Source organism: Schistocerca serialis, chromosome 2 (assembly GCF_023864345.2).
Source record: "Schistocerca serialis cubense isolate TAMUIC-IGC-003099 chromosome 2, iqSchSeri2.2, whole genome shotgun sequence".
Taxonomy (NCBI): Eukaryota; Metazoa; Arthropoda; class Insecta; order Orthoptera; family Acrididae; genus Schistocerca; species Schistocerca serialis.
Genome location: NC_064639.1, coordinates 277,100,720 through 277,119,797, shown reverse-complemented (window position 1 = coordinate 277,119,797; position 19,078 = coordinate 277,100,720). Strand labels below are relative to the sequence as shown.

Genomic DNA, 19,078 nt, shown 5'->3' with positions numbered 1-19,078 from the left:
TAAAATGAGTGAAGGCAACAATTGCCAAAATTTGCTAGACTTGGATACGGAACAATCGGTCGAACAGTGGGAAACGCGCACCGCGGTACCCATTGTTCAGGGGCAGGCGGCTAGCATGAAAGACGCGACCGCCGAAACGCAACAAAGAGCAGAAATGGAATTCCAAACATTAGAAAATGTTTCGGAGTCGGAAGTGAAAACCAAATGCGAATCCCTTGATGACGAATACGGGGGGACAATTAAAGAGGAAGCCGCTACGGAAGTAAAACCGGTAGTTTCCGGGAATTTAACTGATTTATTGAATGTTTTGATTAACGAAATCAAGAGTCAATCGGCCAAGCAAGAAGATCAGGCTGCCAAGCAAGAATCTCAGTCTGAAAAATTTGAACGGATGCTAGACAATCAGAACAAAGCTATTAACGTTGTTATCAACAATGTTGGAGTTGTTAACACAAAAGTTGATAAAATCAAAGAAGATATTGTTGTAATTAATACCGAAATCGGTAATCTTAAACAGGAAATGATAGGCGTTCAGGCGGAAATTGCGAGCATAAATACTCGTTTTAATTCTGAAATTAGCAGAATCGAGAAAAGTGTAGGAGAATCAGTTGCTCCGATCATCGAGAATAAGGTGACGGAACAAATTCAATTAGTGAAAAAAGAGGATCAAAATAAGGTGGAAACTTTAAAGGCTTTAGTATCCGAAGTAGATACCAAAGTGACGAAGCAGGCTATACCTACGAAGAGAAAAAAAGGGAAGTAGAAACGATTGCGACAACCACTTGCCAAGTAATTACGAGAGTGTCGGAATTAGAAAAGAAACTTGACGAAAAACAGAGCTATGTGCCAATCTATGCACATAGTTCGGAATTGTTGACGAAAGAGGAGCGGTTCGACCCCTTGAAAAAAGGCGGTATACACGCGACGGATTTCATTAAGAATTGTGAAAGAGTTTTACCCAGATCATGGACTGATGAGAGAAAAATTAATGCGATTATTGATGTGTTGGCTGGTAATGCCAAGCGTTGGGGCCTAAACCTCAACATTACGAACCTGACTTTTGACGAATTTAAAAATTTGTTTCTGGCTGAATACTGGTCAGAGCAAAAACAGCAAAGTGTCTGGCACGAATTTGTCGTATCGAGGCCTTTCGATGCGAATTCGCGCTGTTCGATGAAGGAGTTTTGTGAGGGCTGGATCCGCAAGTTGGAATATTTACGTGATCGCCGCTCGGAATCCGAAATAGTCTGGGAACTCTACAAGAAGCTTCCAGATGATACAAAACGCTACGTAGGAAGCAATTACAGGACAATAAATGATTTCCTGGAAAGAGTGGAGGACGAGGACAATTGGCGCAATAATCGCGACAGTGGTAGAGGCCGTGGTAACAACAACGGGTACCACAGCAACCACAACAACGATAACCATGGGAATAATGCATACCACAACCATGGCAGCAATAACAATAATGGTTCGGACCGTAATAACAATCGGTACAATGCAAATAATAACAGGAATGACGGAAACCAGTATCATACTAACGTGATACGGGCTTCACAGAATAGTAATAACGCCAGAGGGTGTGATCAGCCGCCTCAGCAGCATCCGGGGAGCGTATCTGCTGGGACGAGACAGGGAAACCATTAGCCGCGCCGGTGAGGGGCCGACCTGGCGTGGAGAAATTTTGGCGGCCCAATAACAGGAGAAAACCCAGGTGTCGTCGTTATGAAAATTCCGTGTGAAATAATCAACGGCGGGAGAGTGTGCCAGTGTTAGGAGAAAGGAGTGCGCCCACAAGTAGTAGATCAGCTGTATACATGGCAGTAGAAAATACATTCACTGTCGGTGAGAACAATTTAAATAGTGTTCCGGAAATCGATTATAAAGTGGCAGCTGTAATACCCACAGCGGAACTGGAGATTGAGTTTAAGAGTGATTCGCAATTGTTGAGAGAAGATCAGATGTCGGATAACACGTCCGTCATTGAGCGAGGGGATGCAGAGAGGGATGAGGTCTGGTTGAGGCAGTTCGGTCGCTTATACGACGAACTAAGAGATTATAGGGGCCTGTACGGGAGAAGCATTTATGGAGAGCGCGGACAGAATTTGCCGCGTCTCGTCCCACAGGAAGATAGTATTTGTGAAGTGATGGAAAGTTCTGGCCCTAACCGGCAGACTTTACCAGAAATAGTTGATGTTAATGGGGAGCACGAGCAAGATTCGTCGTGTTTCGCCCCGCAGGAGTTAGATGTTGAAGTAGTAACGGAAAGTTCTGGCCCTAACCGGCAGACTTTACCGAAAGTTATAGTGGTAGAAGTAGCCGACCCATCCGACGCAAACCTCCAGTTTAAACGTTGCGAGAGTATTAAGGAGAAAGATTACGAAAATTTTAGTGATAGCCGGACACGATTGGTAGAAAAGCACATAGATTACAGCGTGTATGAGGTTAGAGCTGACGTTATGCGGTCAGACGGTAGCAGTGTGGGTTGCGCAGATCCAGAGGAAGTAATTTCAGATGCGACTGGGCACATTCCTCCAGGTAGATTGGCAGATGAGATCAATCTGGCCAAAGAGGAATCAACAATGGTGACAATTAGTGAATTGATAGCAAAGCGACACTCACTAGTTGACAAGTTACAGGAAAAGGTTTCGGTATTGGAGGCGAAGCTACAGACTAAGCCTCAGGACAAACGTGTTGAAATTAAAACTGTATGTGAACAGAGGCCGAAAAAGCCGCCAGATAAACCGGATTTAGGATCAAAGCCGGATGGTTTTTCTGGAATGACCTGGATATAGACGAGGATTTACTGTGGGAAAATAATGAAACAGTCGAGGACAAGTGTAGACAGATAGTAGTGTCTGTTAGTATGCACGACCTACAACTAAACGTGTTGATTGACACCGGTGCAGAATTGAGTGCAGTATCCGGGAAAATATTTGACTTACTGAAAGACAGACCTGGCATCGTAGTTATGCCAGTAACAGGACTGAAAATTATCAGTGCTACTGGGAAGGCCAGTAAACCGGTCACAAAACAGATTTTTGTCAACTTCGAGATATGTGGGGCACGATTTGAGCAAGAGTTTGTCGTCGTGCCAGACTTAACTACGGAAGTAATTATCGGGTTTGATTGGCTATTAAAGTACCATGCAGTGATTAATTGCGAAAGCAAAACTTTGACATGTATGTCACTAGATAAAACAATGGTAGTTGGTTTTGACGAGGCAGGAGACAGTGTGCATAGGCAATACCAGCCTATACACATTGTTAACTGGCCGGATGACATTGACGTAGGAATGAGTTTGAACTGCCGTAACATGAGGAATTTCGGCATTGACAAAAGTGTAGAAAGTGAATTGGAAGAGATAATCAAATTCCCTCCACGGATTAACATTAGTATTGGTGTGAAAAAAGATCGTTTGCGAGAAGTAATGAAGCTAAAAGCCGATGCTCGCATACGTCGTCATGACGCTAAAGCGCGTTTTGCTAAGTTTGCAATCGGAGACTTAGTACTTGTAAAAGCTCATGAGAAATCGAGCGAGATAGACAATGAAATCTCTAAATTTAAGTTTGTTTATAATGGACCATATAAAGTCATTGGTATACCTCACACAAATGCTTATTGCTTAGAGTATCCAAGCTCTGGAAAGCTATTAGGTATACGAAACATTGTAGACCTGAAATTGTACCAACCAAGGATTGACTAGTACCACAGATAGGGTAATTTGTACAGTATGTAGATATAGAGTGTAAGATTTAAGGATGTGCCATGTGGCGATGCTTTTGCCTGACCTAGAGGTCATTAAAGAAGTTGTAATTAATAAGTAATTTATGTTGATTAAATGATTTAAGAGTTACTGAATATTAATCAATTTAAAAATCCAAGCTGCTAGTTTAAGTTTTCAGTTGAGTCACAGTAGATTAAGGAATGTAAATATGATTTTGTAAATAGCTGTAAGATTCCATAAATATGTGTTTTACTAGTCATTGCCGATGTACTTAGACGCTGTTTTAAGTTTCAGGCTTGTACATGTGTGATGATGGACAGTGTTGAGTTATCCACTGTGATAGTGTTAATGGACTCCTTGAGATTACTCGGGAGTGAGTTTTTCCTAAAGAATTCAGTGAAACGGACGTTCTGGAAATGCCGTTAGGCAGGCGAGTGAGATCAAGCGTGCCGCACAGGCGGGCGCAACAATACTGGCGAGGCGGAGCCGCTGTCGGCACTTGTGCCGCTGTCGGCTCTTGTGCCGCTGTCGGCATTCTTTGTACTTGCGGAAGGCGGAGTTGTTTTTCTTCCTGGACAGCTGAAAGAATTGTACTGTCAATATTTATGGTTTTTTCGATTTGCTGAATATTAATTTCTTGTTTAGCGTTAAATAGATTCTCGTGACGAGAATATTAATTATGAAAGGTTATATAAAATGTGTAGTCTATTTAATTGTTTATTTGCGTGTTTTGATCTACCTGTTTTTATGATAATGTACTCTGATTAATTTTGTAAATAGTATTCCATTTCTTGATAGTGTTACGGATTTTGACGATTTTGGAATAGCTAAACCATTTTCTATATTTTCTATGAATTTTAATATGTTGTCAACCTGTTTTATTTTGTGCAGGATGACAGAGTGGAATAAGATTAGGAGTGTCTCCACTCAATTATTATTGTCTAAAAATTGGTTTATGGTTAATTAGACGAATGCTAAATTTTTTTGATGTTTTGAGCATATGCATTTCCGCTGTTTCTTTTTTGGGACATTTTCTGAGTCTGTTTACGTTACACGAACATCCGCAGACAATGTGGGGCACGTGTAACGCCGGAAATGCATATCCTCCTATTTCCATCTATTGTACTATAATTTGTTTTCCTTATTTTTGCTACCTGAATATTTGATATTTCTGTGTCTTCACATATTGTAATTGTTTTACTATTTGTATATATATATTTATGCATTTATGTCGATGTATAATTGGTTTGTTGTGTAACGATTATTTGTATTTTTACGCTGGGTCTTGCCTAGGGAAAACTGCTATCGAACGATTACATCGATAGGTCGTGTGAAGAATCAAAGTGTGTAGGATCTTTGGTAGTGTTAACTCTGCCGCGTGGAGCGCGGGCAGAGAGAGTCTGGCGGGAGTAGCGAGTGGAGCAGGTGTTGTGTGACGCTCCCGCGAGTTGCCGCGCTTTCGGGGTTTGGCAGCATGTAATTGCGCTCGACTCGCGATGATAGTTTCTGACATGGTGTCGCGGACGGGAAGCATTAGCTGGCGCACATCAAGAGCCCGTTTCGCCTGGTGACTGTGTCGAGAAGAAGGCGCGCTAACATCCAGCTTCTGCAACAGCGACGGCCGACAATGAGTGACTGTCGCCACCTCCTCGATCGACGGCTTCAAACCTTCAATCAACCAACAAGGAAGACTAAAAGCACGTAAAGTTTCAGAACTGTATGGCAGACCCCAGCTTTTGAAATTGTTCCATTTGCCTCGCAAAATTACAGCAACTTAGCATGAACCTTTGTTGCTCATTGTCCCAATTGCATTGCCAAGCCGGGTCCCTTCCTTTTCCGAAATGAACCCGAGTGTCGTTGAAATTCAAACGCCAGCATAATTCCATTTCACTGCTTTAATTTCAAAGTTCAATTAAAGCATTAGCTGGCTACAATAGTTAGATTACACAAGCACAAATTAAGAGTGCGAGTTTTGGTTACCGTATTTTAGCTTACCTGTGACTGCAGCTCAGCTTGGTACGTACTAAATTTTACTATTGTTAATTGTTCAGAATCGTTTAATTCAAGTTCAAAGTTAAATCTCTTCTTTCTAAATTGCGTAGATTCAAGTAGCTTTAGAAATGATTGTTGAGGTAGTCCAAGACTAACTGTATTTCGATGTGCTTCAGAAAGAAAGCTCACTATTAACTTCAGTCACTAAATTAACTCTCGATTTTCCGGTTTCATTAATTCTTTTGCTAAATTAAGTGTAGCGAAATTTATTACTTCTGACAAACTTTCAGTTTTCACGCTACACGTGTCAACCTTCAGTTGCCACGCTTCTAGTGCTAATTATATGTCTAATAACCTTTCTTTTTCAGTTATTATAGTAATTGTCCATAGGACTGGCGACCGTAATTTCCCCCAAATCTCAAATATCTAATTACCGCTAGTTAATTGTTAACGTAACGGCCGCACATTTACTTTCTTCATTAACTTTACCCCTTTTCAAAATTAATTTCCACCAGTTTCACTTGCATTTTTCCTTTCATTTAGATGTAACCCTTTCCTCCCTCTTTACCGACAGGTTAACTTCGGTGACGATTGCTTTTCCAAAATTCCCATTAGGTACACGCGCTTTCATTTTTCACTGTCATTAAGGTCGATAAGTGAGGGGGAGGTTACAAGTGCAAGCCGAAGATGAGTTATAGAATGTATACGACGATACTGAATGGGTAATTCAGTACATAACTGCAGATTAATATCTAATAGTCATGGGGAATTGGAATGCGGTTGTTGGGGAAGAAGTAGAAGAAAGGATTACTGGAGAAAACGGATTTGGTACTAGGAATGAGAGAGGAGGAAGACTAATTGCGTTCTGCAATAAGTTTCAGTTAGTAATAGCGAATACTCTGTTCAAGAGTCGCAAGCGGAGGAAGTATATTTGGGAAAGGACGGTAGATACAGGAGGATTTCAGTCATATAACATCGGGGTCAGGCTGAGATTTCGAATCCATATACTGGACTGTAAGGCGTACTCTGAAGCGGATATACATTCAGATCACAGTTTAGTGGTGTTGGAGAGTGGGTTAAAACTCATGTGGCTAGTCATCCGTGGTCTGGTGGTAGCATGTTTGATTAGTTATCAAAATGTCCTTGATCCCGGGTTCGAAACCTACTAGGGTTTACTTTTTGGTTAATAATCAGCACTGGCGGCCGAAGGCTTCCGACATAAGACATGACCCTCGTTTTGTCAAAGAGGTCGGAGGAGTGGACAGAGGTTCAGGACACTCCTTTTCCCTTGGCATGAGAAACTGCTGCTAAAGGAGGAAGAATCAATAATGATCAACGACATGAGGATGCAGAAGGCAATGGAAACCACGGCATTAAAGACACAGGACGTGTATCCACAGGACATATGGCCTGTAATTAAAAAAACTGTCGTGAGGATATCTCCATTGGCAAAAGATTGCGGAGTAGTCCCCCATAGAGGACTGGCAATAGGGAGATGACCTTCAGAAAAAAAATGAATAACCAAAGAAAGGATAAGATTCTACGAGTCTGGGCGTGGAATGTCAGAATCTTGACCGTGGTAGGAAAGCCAGAAAATTTGAGAAGGGAAATACAAAGGCTCAATCTAGATGAAGTAGGGGTCACTGAAGTGAAATGGAAAGAAGACAAGTATTTCTGATAAGATGACTGCAGGGTAATATCAGCAGTAGCAGAAAATGGTATAACGAGAGTAGGATTCGTTATGAGTAAGAAAGAGGGGCAGAGAGTGAGTTACTATGAATAGTTCAGTGGTAGTGTTGTTTTTATCAGAATCGCCAGCAAACCGAAATATTCATTATTTTTAATGATTTCTTTTATCGATTCGCTAATTTTTTTTTCAGTAAAACGTAACCCAAAAATTTAAGTGTCAGTAGTGAATGTGACTTTTCACAAGATATATCATACTCATACTTCCGGAGCCTTCTTAGACGTCTGCAGGATGTTGGGAAATTTCCGTTACATAGTTCTAGGTAATTGTGAAGGGGAGTGAGTAAATAATATTTTGAACAGGAACCACGTGTCACTAGTTTCTAGTGCATTGGCAAGAACTCATTCTAGCAGATCATCCTCTGCCTCTACAGTGTCTCGTACATTAAATTCTGTACCCAGACATCAGATGATCGTCTGACGTAGTACGCGTTATCCTGTCTACACTATTGCATAACACCACAAGCAACTCTGAGACTTTTCTCTTTCCCTCAGCAGCCGTGGACGCGTGACACATCTCAACTGAAACCTCTGATTCATATCAAAGTATTATGTATTCACTCCTCTCTACAAGACCTAGAAGCACAGAACGGGGCGAACACACCGTACACAGCATTAAAAAGTATTTTGTAAATGAAAATCGACGACAATTAACGAAATTAATAGTTTTTTAAATTTTTTGTGGTGGGCAAAATGTGTCCCACCACTCGGTGAAACACTGGGAAAAACTGGGTGGTGTTGTTATCACTGTACTAAATGACATTTTCAGGTTCTGTATCCTAGTTATAGAAACACATTTCATGAAATATGGGTTCTTTAGGTTTTTTGGTCGTGGGAAAAGCGTAACGTCCCCCACCCCGCTCCCCCTTTACTTACGCCTTAGGGAAAATGCGTCGACATTGCTATGATTACTCTAGGTAAGAAGATTGGGGTATCAGGATCGAGTGATGCTAGGTTCATTTAAGCGGAACTCAAGTAAACATTGCGTATAAGGCTGCAGCAATTTGTTCGCACCTTTCCAAAGGAACAATACTGGTATTAACACTTGTTTGTATAAGGAAATAACGGAAACACCAATCTGAATTTCTAGAAGAGAGTTTGAAGCTTTTTCTTTCGAACTAGTGTTCACCGCTTATACCCTCGCAGTATTTTAAGCGAAATTCTGTTACCTAAAGCCGGCCGGTGTGGCAGAGCGGTTCTAGGCGCTACAGTCTGGAACCACGCGACCGCTACAGTCGCTGGTTCGAATCCTGCCTCGGGCATGGATGTGTGTCGTGTCCTTAGGTTAGTTAGGTTTAAGTAATTCTAAGTTCTAGGGGACTGATGACCTCAGAAGTTAAGTTCCATGGTTCTCAGGGCCATTCGAACCATTTTTTTTTGTGCTCGAAATATCTAAAGAGTCTAATTAAACCATCACTTCACATGAATGATTTCACAATTTGCTAGTTTTTATCCATTCGTGCACCACAAAGGCGTAGGAAGCGGTCTATAAGAAAGGGCGGTAGAATGGGCAGAAAAGACTGACTACAGGTTAAGCTCAAAAATAAGACCAATGTAAACATTAATAATTCGTTTCCGTTTCTAAGCCACTAGATTTAGATAGGTTGGATAAATCTGCATGGTTTCTCTATCAAATTTTTATTAAAAAGTTTGCTATTTCTCCTCACATGAACGCATAAGAATTTGTGTATACAGTCCTTCAAACGGTGGTTGTTTCTCTTAATTTAGAAATCAGTCGTTACGACAGAATAGCTTTCGGATATTTATGGTCCTTCAATCACAAGCTACAAGGCTACGGTTACGTTGTGGAAGTTAGAATATGGATAACTGTCCGGATTGACAAAGAGTGTTTGTTTCCAAAAACTCTCCTCCTTTACACTACTAAAGATCACTCGAAATCCACATATCCTGTGGACACACATTACACTGGGGTGACAAAAGTCACGGGATACCTCCTAATAACGCGTCCGACGTCCATTTACTCGCCGTAGTGCGGGAACACGACGTGGCATCGACTCAATACGTTCCCTGCAGGAATACGGAGCCACGCTGCCTCTTCAGCCGTCCATAATTGAGAAAGTGTTGCCAGCGCAGGTTTTTCTGCGCGTTGTGGACTCTCGATTATGTTTCATGCTGGGCGAGCTCTGTGGCCAAATCATTCGCTCAAATAGTCCAACAGCGAACTACTGTGGCCCGTCGATATGGCGCGATGTCATCCATAAAAACTGCATCCTAGTTTGGAACATGAAGTCCATGAATGAGCGCAAGGGGTCTCCAAGTCACCGACATAACCATTTCCAGTCATTGATAGGTTGAGCTAGAACAGAGGACTCAGTCAGATCCACGTAAACACAGCCCTCACCAATATGGAGCCACCACCAGCTTACACAGTGCGTTGTTGTCTACTTTGGCCAATGGCTTCGTTGGCTCCGTGCCACATTCGAACCCTACCATCCTTTCTTACCAACTAAAATAGGACTCATTTGACCAGGCTAGGACTGTCCAGTTGTCTAGGGTAGAGCCCTGGAGAAGCGCTCCAGGCGATATCGCTGCTGCCTTAGCCCATTAACGCCATGTTTCGCACCATTGTCCTAATGGATGCGTTTGTTGTACGTTCCACACTGGTTCCTACGGATATTTCACGGACTTTTTCTTGTCTGTTAGCAGTGAAAAACCTACGCAAACGCCGCTGCTATCGGCCGTCAAGTGAATGCGGTGGGTTGTCGGAGGTGTGGGCTAATGCCTGAAATTTGGTATTCTTGGCACAATCTTGACACTGTAAGTCTTGGAATACTGAATTCCTTAACGATATGTGAAATGGAATGTCCCATTCATCTAACTCCAGATACCACTGTGCGTTCAAAGTCTTAATTCTCGACGTAAGGCCATAATCACATCGGAAGGCTTCTCACATGAATCACCTGCTTACAAATGACAGCTCTGCCAATGCACTGCCCTTTTTTACCTTGTGTAATCGATAGTACCGCCATCTGTATGTGTGCACTTCGCTACTCCATGTGTTTTGGCACCTCACCGAATATGTCTTTAATGCAATGGTTTCCATAGCCTCCTGTCTCCTTATGTCGCTGAGCATAGCTAATTCCCCCGCCTGTTAGGGACATTTCCCACCCCATGGGCAAGACAAGGCCCCTAAACTCTGTCTACTCCTCCGCCCTCTTTCACAGGGCTGCCCATGGTCATGATTTCTATACAGAATGTAAGCAGTGATGAGGAAGCAGTACATTTTATTGCTAGTCAGACACTCACCCCTTGACCACAGCTGTCAAGATCTGCAAAATATTTATGTCATTCCATCTTTCTCATGCAGATTTGCTACCCTGCCACAAAATATACGATAGATGCACTTTTTTAAAATAATTGGAGGTATTGTTGCCGAGTGGAGAGGTGCACTCGTAAGACCGCGGACTTCAGTACCACGTCCAGATATCCAGATTTACCTAAAACCAATGATTTATTGAAGAGACACGGACGAATTTGCTTCACCGTCTTTCTCTTAAATCAAATAACAACGTCGTCGACGTTACGTTAAACCTTAATTTTCCTTCTTTTTCTTTGCTGCTCGTATTATGTTAGAATATGTTGTTCACATGAATTTCGGTTGCGTAAGCACATACGGTATGTGACCCAAACAGGGCAGCAGTAAAACAAACTGAAATTTGGTGATATGTAGTTGAATATTTTTTCATAAAGTAATAGTAATTAATGTTCGTACCATTTAATTTCAAATATCAGTGCTGTAAATGTATCTAGGAGTGTAGAACGTTGCACTTAGGCGTCTACTAATAGTATTTTAAAAAAGGACCAATAATCGATGAGAAAATTATTTGAAAATTTTTTCGGCGAAATTCCTATTGTGTATCGTAAGTCTTAATTAATTCTTAATTAATTGTAAGCGCCAGTTTTAGATAAAGTTATCTGTTATGCATTGTTGGTTGCCAAATCATTGTCAAATATGTGAAATATTCCTTCCCAAGTGAGATTCCTACCAAAAAATATTATTCTTTCAAACCTGCCGTCGTACGATGGTCGACAGGTTGGAATTTCTGTGTGTCGGGTGTTTCTGCGATCGGTATCATCCACAATAATGCACCAAATAGTCCTCAAGAACAAAGAGAAGAATAAAGTAGAGATAAAGGTGTTAATATAAGACCTCATATAAAACTGAAATATAAGAATATGAAAATTTAAAAAGATTACAACTTTGAAAATACCATACGTACAGGAAACAAATAATAAATGTATTTATGATATTTATTGCAAAACGTATGTGTAATTTTACCATTAATATGACGTCCTTTTATCCCCTAACTTGATAGGAAACATTCGTTTAATATCATTCTCCAGACATAGGTAAATAAATAAAAAATAAAAGAAAACAAAATAAGGCAAATAGAAACATAATTCGGTTGAGAAAGCAGGCCGCAAAACTGAGAGACCGTGGCGGTATCCACTGCGCCACCAATACAGCTGAAGTTTTTGTGTCGTAAAAATCGTCTAAATCACGTCGAAAACTTTGATCGCCGTTTCTTCAGAAGTTGCTGGGAAATTCGGTTGTGGCAGTGGCCGTGTTCTCGTAGGTTCCTCTACATATAGTACCATAGTATTATAAGGATCATGGTTTTGTTTAATCGCTGTTTATACACATTCATACAACTGGAAATTTAGTACCGCATGCAAGTTTATTAGAGAAAATACCATCTAACGGGACACAAAGCTAAATTTACGAGTGTAATGTCAAACACAGACCATTATCCCGTTTCGCTGGTTCAGAAATCATTCTCAAAAATCGCATGTGGTAGGCCTATTGTCATTAATGTAGTATACTATTAATATAATATGTTGCTAATGTACTAGATGTTGTTATCTGAAAATCCCTACATGTAGCGCTGATAATACTAATGCCTAGTTCTCTTTCTGAGATAAATATCTCTTTCGTTATGAAGGAATGCAGATTCAATTTTTCAGGCAAGCAAATGGGAAGCTAAGCTTTGTAAAGATCAACATCAAAAGGAGAAATCAACATCATAATTATGGACATGTTGACAGCTGATATAGTGTGTGTATGTTGTGTGCAGTGATTGGAGTTGAGAAATAAATTCTATATGTCGAGTGCAGTGACTATTGATAAGAAATGAATGTACAGTCTAACATTAGTTACCTACGTTACGAAAAGACTTTTTTGCAGTAATGTATATGCGAGACACTGTTGTTCACCCGGGACAAACCGAAGAATTTTGCTATGTTTCAAGCGGATGGGTCTCGTGTTCGGGTCTATGGAAGCTCTAATACCACCGGAACTTTCTGATTCTAGCTTGCTATGATTCAAGCGGATGGGTCTTGTGTTCGGGTCTATGGAGGCTCTAATACCACCGGAACTTTCTGATTCTAGCTTGCTATGTTTCAAGCGGATGGGTCTCGTGTTCGTGTGTATGGAGACTCTAATACCACCGGAACTTTCTGATTCTAGCTTTACGCGATTTGCAAAATTACTTCAGACAAATAATGGGATAATTGCCCTATAAGGTCACGGACAGCTAAGTGTGCCAATCTTGTGAAAGTAGACCGTTAATGACGTTCATGTGAATTACTTTTTGTTTTGTAACTTTAATAACATGTCGTGTACAATACCGTAGTACAAATTGTACCAAGATCAATAACACTACTACAGTTACAACATCTTACTCCCCCAATGGACTATGACACTGCAAATCTCGTAGATAACAGGATTTACGTTATTGTACATCGTATTTAAAACATAAAGAAATCTGAGATCGCGTCTGAAGTGAAAATTCACAAATGCAGCTATCAAAATAAAAGATATCCTCAAAACAATTATTATGAGAACATCGACAAAAGGATAAATTTACAAAAATCGTTTGCGGTGTTCCTGCACTCGAATTTGTTGGATAATTGTTATGTTGGATTAGCGAAGGTCAGCGTATATGCTTACAGGCTCGTTCACCTTACTAAGTTATTAATCTTACATGTAACATTCCGTAACTTGATTAAGGTGGCATCACTCTTTAACACTGTGCAATACTGTGATAGTAATTGCGTCCTGCAAGCGTAAGCTTGATAGTTGGTCAAAGTAACTCGGCTGTGCGACGCTCTCGCCATTTCCGTGCAGCATACATTAGAATGATGTTGAAAGTTTTTTGTGTCAAACGAATTTTTTCTATACTCGGTAGTGGAAAGCGTTAATGAAGATATAATATATTCCGTACGCTGTGCAATATAAATTAATTTTTCATAGATATAAACATCACATCAAAACTGAGGTCTTTTTAATTGCTCTTATGCTGTAATATTGTGTTGTCGCATAAGTTCGTAGCGTTTTTCTATACAACAAACATAACAAATACACATAATCGAGACTTAAGCCATCAGTAATGTATGACGAAATAATCGGCAATGAGTTGCATAAAAGAAATTTTGTTTCCTTAACCGGTTACAGGCACTAAGTGCCCTCCTCCAAAAGGTTATAGCAACCTCATTATTTACAAGTGTCAACAGTATGATACCTACAGCATACAGCTACGTTCAAGTGGTTCAGAAATATGCTGCGTGCATCTTAATTGTTGACAATCGTAAATCATGTGGGAGTTGTAATCTTCTCAAAACGGGCTCTAAGTGCCTGTTAAGGAAATAAATTTTTTTTATACAACTGGAAGTCATTATTTCAATATATGCGACTACAGTGGCTGAAGATGGATAAAATACTAAACATCAATAATATATTCTACCTCAGTATTTACAACATTCTGCCAACACTCGAGTACCTTTCCGATTTCGTAACTGTAGAAATCACGTGGCTTTGAGACGAAGAACACGTCAAGTCATGTTCGAAGCGTAGTTTCATCCGCAAATAAAGTACCTTTTATCTACTGAGTACATATGTATTTATTATATGCACAAAAAGTATAACCTACGTTCATATGTTCATTAGAGTATCGTGTAAAAGTCTGGAGTAAAGCGGTCAAGAATTTTTCTATACTTTTGGTGACAATGTTTCCCCTTTATACATTACATACTTACTAATACAAAAAGCAAGTGTACAAAAACACACACGCACTCAAACACAACACTGTGTTAAAATTTTAGGTGAATCGACTAACTACCTTTCAAGTTTTGCGAGCACAAACATACGCAAGCGGAATGTTTATATATGAAGTTATCAAGATGCGTAAAAGTGGGAAAGACATTAGGATCAGAACGTCACATGGAAGAAGACGATATTGCAATTAGAATGTATTCTGAAAACTGTTACCATATTCTATTGACGCAAACATCTCAATTCCCTCGGTTTCACTGCTTGATAATGTTTTAGTATGTAACAGTACTGCCATTTCGCGAGGCTGACTTTTACTTACGATGATGAAGATCGGTGGCGCTGTCTCCTTCAGAACAGAAACGACTGCTGGCCCTCTCAGTACAGAGTTGGAGTAATCGTAGTGACCCCACCATGGGTCAGTCCCACTTCCTATCAAGGAGCAGCTGCGTCTACGGAAAGTACAGAAACAGCGCTGTATATACAAACACAGACCCGGATAAGGACGACAAACGAGATTCTTTGTTGGTCCACAACTGCTTTAATTTTTTTAGAGCCTGGAAGAGTAATCTTACTAAAAATACGTAGTCCTAACATTTACAGCTGTAACCCAAGAGGCTGTCTGTTTTGTACATGCCTGGTGAACGTAGTACTGTTACTTCAGACATGAGAACAGAGTAGAGCTGTCAACTGCGGATTCATCCGTTTACGTTCCTGTTACCTAAGCGATACTGGCTGATGGTGCACATATTAATAAGTGGGCGTACTTGTCTTGGAGTCCATTCTTTGACTTTTACCTGCAGATTTATTACACGCAACGTAGTTTGCATTAAGTTACGTTGTTGCACGTTAGCCTATAAATGCATTAGTTACTTTCTTCCTTTTGTGCAATGAAAGCGTTCCACGCACTTCTGAAATGCAAATGGTTCCTCAGTTTGTCACTTACGGATGTTGAAGTAGACAATAGAAAACAAAGAAGTCTGAACAATTCGCCAGAAAAGAGATCGTTGCGCATATTATCAAACAGTATATTTGCACGTGAAACGTAGCACTGTATCTTGACCTCACTATCCGCTCAAAATATGACGAGAATATGTTAATGGACTGTTGGTCGATATTCATATTCTGTAAGTTCCTAATTCTCGTTATGTTTTAAGGAATGACGAGGCCAAGATACACAGTACGTAAAAATAGTAATAAATTTCAGAGTGTTGGATTCGGAAGCACTATATCGTTTCAACCAGATTGCGAGTAGGTACGCATGGCAGTTAATAGATTTGACATTAATGGGTACTTTGATTAATTTTCTTCTATTTTTGAAAAACAGAATGATTAAGAAACGACTGACGATTAGTGTAAATGGTTTTAACAAAAACTCATTAAATAGCAACAACATTTAGAGACACACTTTCTCTTCACAAGTCCACACTAATACATTCCAACCACTAGATTAAAGTGGGTTCATTGACATGATAGAATTAAATCGCAAGCTAGAGCATGGAAATCCAGTAACATTAATTTAAATGAAGTACTGATACGCAAATGTCGTAATGAAGAAAAATCCTGATATAGCAGTATAAGACTACATTTTCTTTTTTTTAAATATGAATGGACTCCATTTCCGAAGTGCTGCTTTGTATGGTCTGCAAAATAACCTTCGGCACACATACTCTTCTCATTCCTTAACATGCGGAAACACGCAACTAATTATGGTGAATGACATATCTGTAGCAATATTCATATCTCAAATTTATATCACGTTTTTTTCGAATCCACGTAATTATCTCCCATTGCGACGAATTTTTAAAATTTGGCTCGAAGGTGCGTGATGCGCTGCGACATCAGCTGCGGGCTCGGCGGAGTTTCAAACAGTAGGGAATCAACACTTGTAAAGAGGGTCACAGCTGAGAAGTTCATGTGACTAGTGAGGTGAGTTAATGATCTCACATTGGCACCAAATTTCATCACAATTCTGTCCAACGCCACTGTAGTCGTATCAAATTATAAGAAGGTCGTCATCGAACCGAGACACACAGCGCTGAAATCGGGCGGTTTCTAATTGGTGTCCGAGGAAAGCATTCAGATAGACCGCCGCTCAGAACCGATACGAAAAATCCACTAGGGGTCTCTTAAAGGGCGTCAATAATAACACCCCTTTGTCTGGGGCTTTGATTCCTAGATATTTTAAGGATTAAACCAGCAGTCCACCGTGCGATGAGCAAGAGGACGGTGTTCTTCACAACCTTTGACATTACTGACACACTCGTACATTTCCCCCTTGGAGTACAAAGCGGCCGCAATTTTTCTTTCGTGCAAAATTTTGGAACCACTATGGATCGTTGAAAACGATTCGATGAAGTTTGAACGTGACGCGAAGCAGCAAAGAGTATTTACACTCTTTGATCTCCTGTTTCCCGCCATCCTGCTACGTAATTACGTGGGTGTGCAACGTTACTAATTGCTTGAATAAAACGGGACCCCGTACGGCAACACCCTTGGTGTTTCGTTTCGCACATTAGAAATGTACGTGTCAGATATTCTTGACACCAATCCAGTTGGCGGCTGTTCTAGCGCCTAATGTTAGGCAAACCACATCGAAGAGCTGTCGTAAGGCTTGCCTAACTCTCAGGTGCTACACCAATGACCATTCTGATTTGTTATAGAAATATCTGAAAATGCATTTCTTAAGTGCTGTTCGAAGTTGGTTGTGTTGCACCGAAGATGTTGGCGAATTATGGGATGGGGGAGGTTGAACATAAAGCGATATTTTTGCCGTTTTATTCAGGCACATGTTAATGTTACACTCCCGTGTTATCACGCCACAGGGATACAGAAAACAGAAGGGTTGAAAAAGCGGAAGTATCCATTCCTACTTTGAATCACGTTCCAATTTGGTGGAATGGTTTTGTATGATCCCTAGTGATTCCAACTTCTACACGAGAATCAAAATTGCTTTCGCGATGCACCCCAAAGGCCAGCAATCACGTTCAATGGAAATACAACGCCACAACTTCCTTAGAGCAGCCCTGAAACGTCTCAGGGTGTCTGCAGTGTGAAATTTCGTCAAAAACATCTGCATCTACATGGATACTCTGCAAATCACATTTAAGTGCCTGGCAGATGGTTCATCGAACCACCTTCACAATTCTTTATTATTCCAGTCTCGTATAGTGCGCGGAAAGAATGAATACCTATGTCTCTCCGTACGACAACTGATTTCTCTTACTTTATCTTGGTGATTGTTCCTCCCTATGTAGGTCGGTGTCAACAAAGCATTTTCGCATTCGGAGGAGAAAGTTGGTGACTGGAATATCGTGAGAAGATTTCGTCTCAACGAAAAACGCCTTTCTTTTAATGATGTCCAACCCAAATCCTGTATCATTTTAGTGACACTCTCTCCAATATACTGCGATAGTACAAAACGTGCTGCCTTCCTTTGAACTTTTTCGATGTACTCCGTCGGTCCTATCTAGTAAGAATCCCACACCGCGCAGCATTATTCTAAAAGTGGACGGACAAGCGTAATGTAGGGATTCTCCTTAGTAGGTCTGTTACATTTTCTAAGTGTCCTGCCAATAAAACGCAGTCTTTGGTTAGCCTTGCCCACAACATTTTCTATGTATTCCATCCAATTTAAGTTGTTCGTTATTGTAATACCTAGGTATTTAGTTGAATTTACGGCATTTAGATTAGACTGATTTATCGTGTGACCGAAGTTTAACGAGTTCCTTTTAGCACTCATGTGGATGACGTCACACTCGTTTTGCAATTTGTTTTGGTCTTCTGATTACTTTATTAGTCGATAAACGACAGCGTCATCTGCAAACAACGTAAGACGGCTGCTCAGATTGTCTTCAAAATCGTTTGTATAGATAAGGAACAGCAAAGGGCCTATAACACTACCTTGGGGAACGCCAGAAATAACTTCTGTTTTACTCGATGAGTTTCCGTCAATAACTACAAACTGTGACACCTCTGACATCTTCCTGAGGCTCACCGTACAGCAAGCTGTTGCTTTCAAGCGCGGAATGTTTGGGAAGCAACGCCACAGGGAAATGAGTATTTTCATTGGCGTCTCTTACAGCTCACATGGACTTTAGATGTGTGCGCTTATTTTTATTTGTGTCGACACCTCGCTGTCTCAAGCATTGCAGAGCCGAAGGGTGACACCGCAGGCCGCCACGCTTTTACAGCATTACAGAGGAAGATTATAGGTACCTTTGAGCCAAATTTCAAAACTATGTTTCGCAGTGAGAGACAGTTACGGGGCTCCGAAGAAGAGATCTGTTTATTCTGTTACACGGTATGGTTCCCATTACTAAAGTAACTTTGAGAGCTATTGTGTTATCCTGATGAAAAACTGTTCTCTTTGATTTACAGCCCAGAATATACGGTAAAACAGTGAAACAAGAGGAGAACATGATTTCAGGTCTACAGCTTTTCTTCCGCAGTTTTGCAATATATGCAGTAGCGGCAAGTGGTGGTATAGGGGGTACGTCATAAGTATCATCGAATAAGATTTGACTTTTGTAAACATAACGCCA

At 40.6% G+C, this 19,078-nt stretch overlaps 1 protein-coding gene across 2 annotated transcripts in view; it reads right to left on the bottom strand.

The window, feature by feature from the left end:
* Nucleotides 1–19,078, bottom strand: part of LOC126457037 (hemolymph lipopolysaccharide-binding protein-like) — a 480,588-nt gene that overhangs the window by 33,252 nt on the left and 428,258 nt on the right. The window contains exon 1 of one of the 2 annotated variants that reach the window (XM_050093023.1): nt 14,857–14,982. The exons of the other annotated variant lie outside the window; for it this stretch is intronic. Within the exon in view, the coding sequence (XP_049948980.1) occupies nt 14,857–14,950 (94 nt within the window). The 5' untranslated portion in view covers nt 14,951–14,982. Of the gene's footprint in view, nt 1–14,856; nt 14,983–19,078 lie in introns of those variants that run through there. 2 annotated transcript variants of the gene reach the window in all.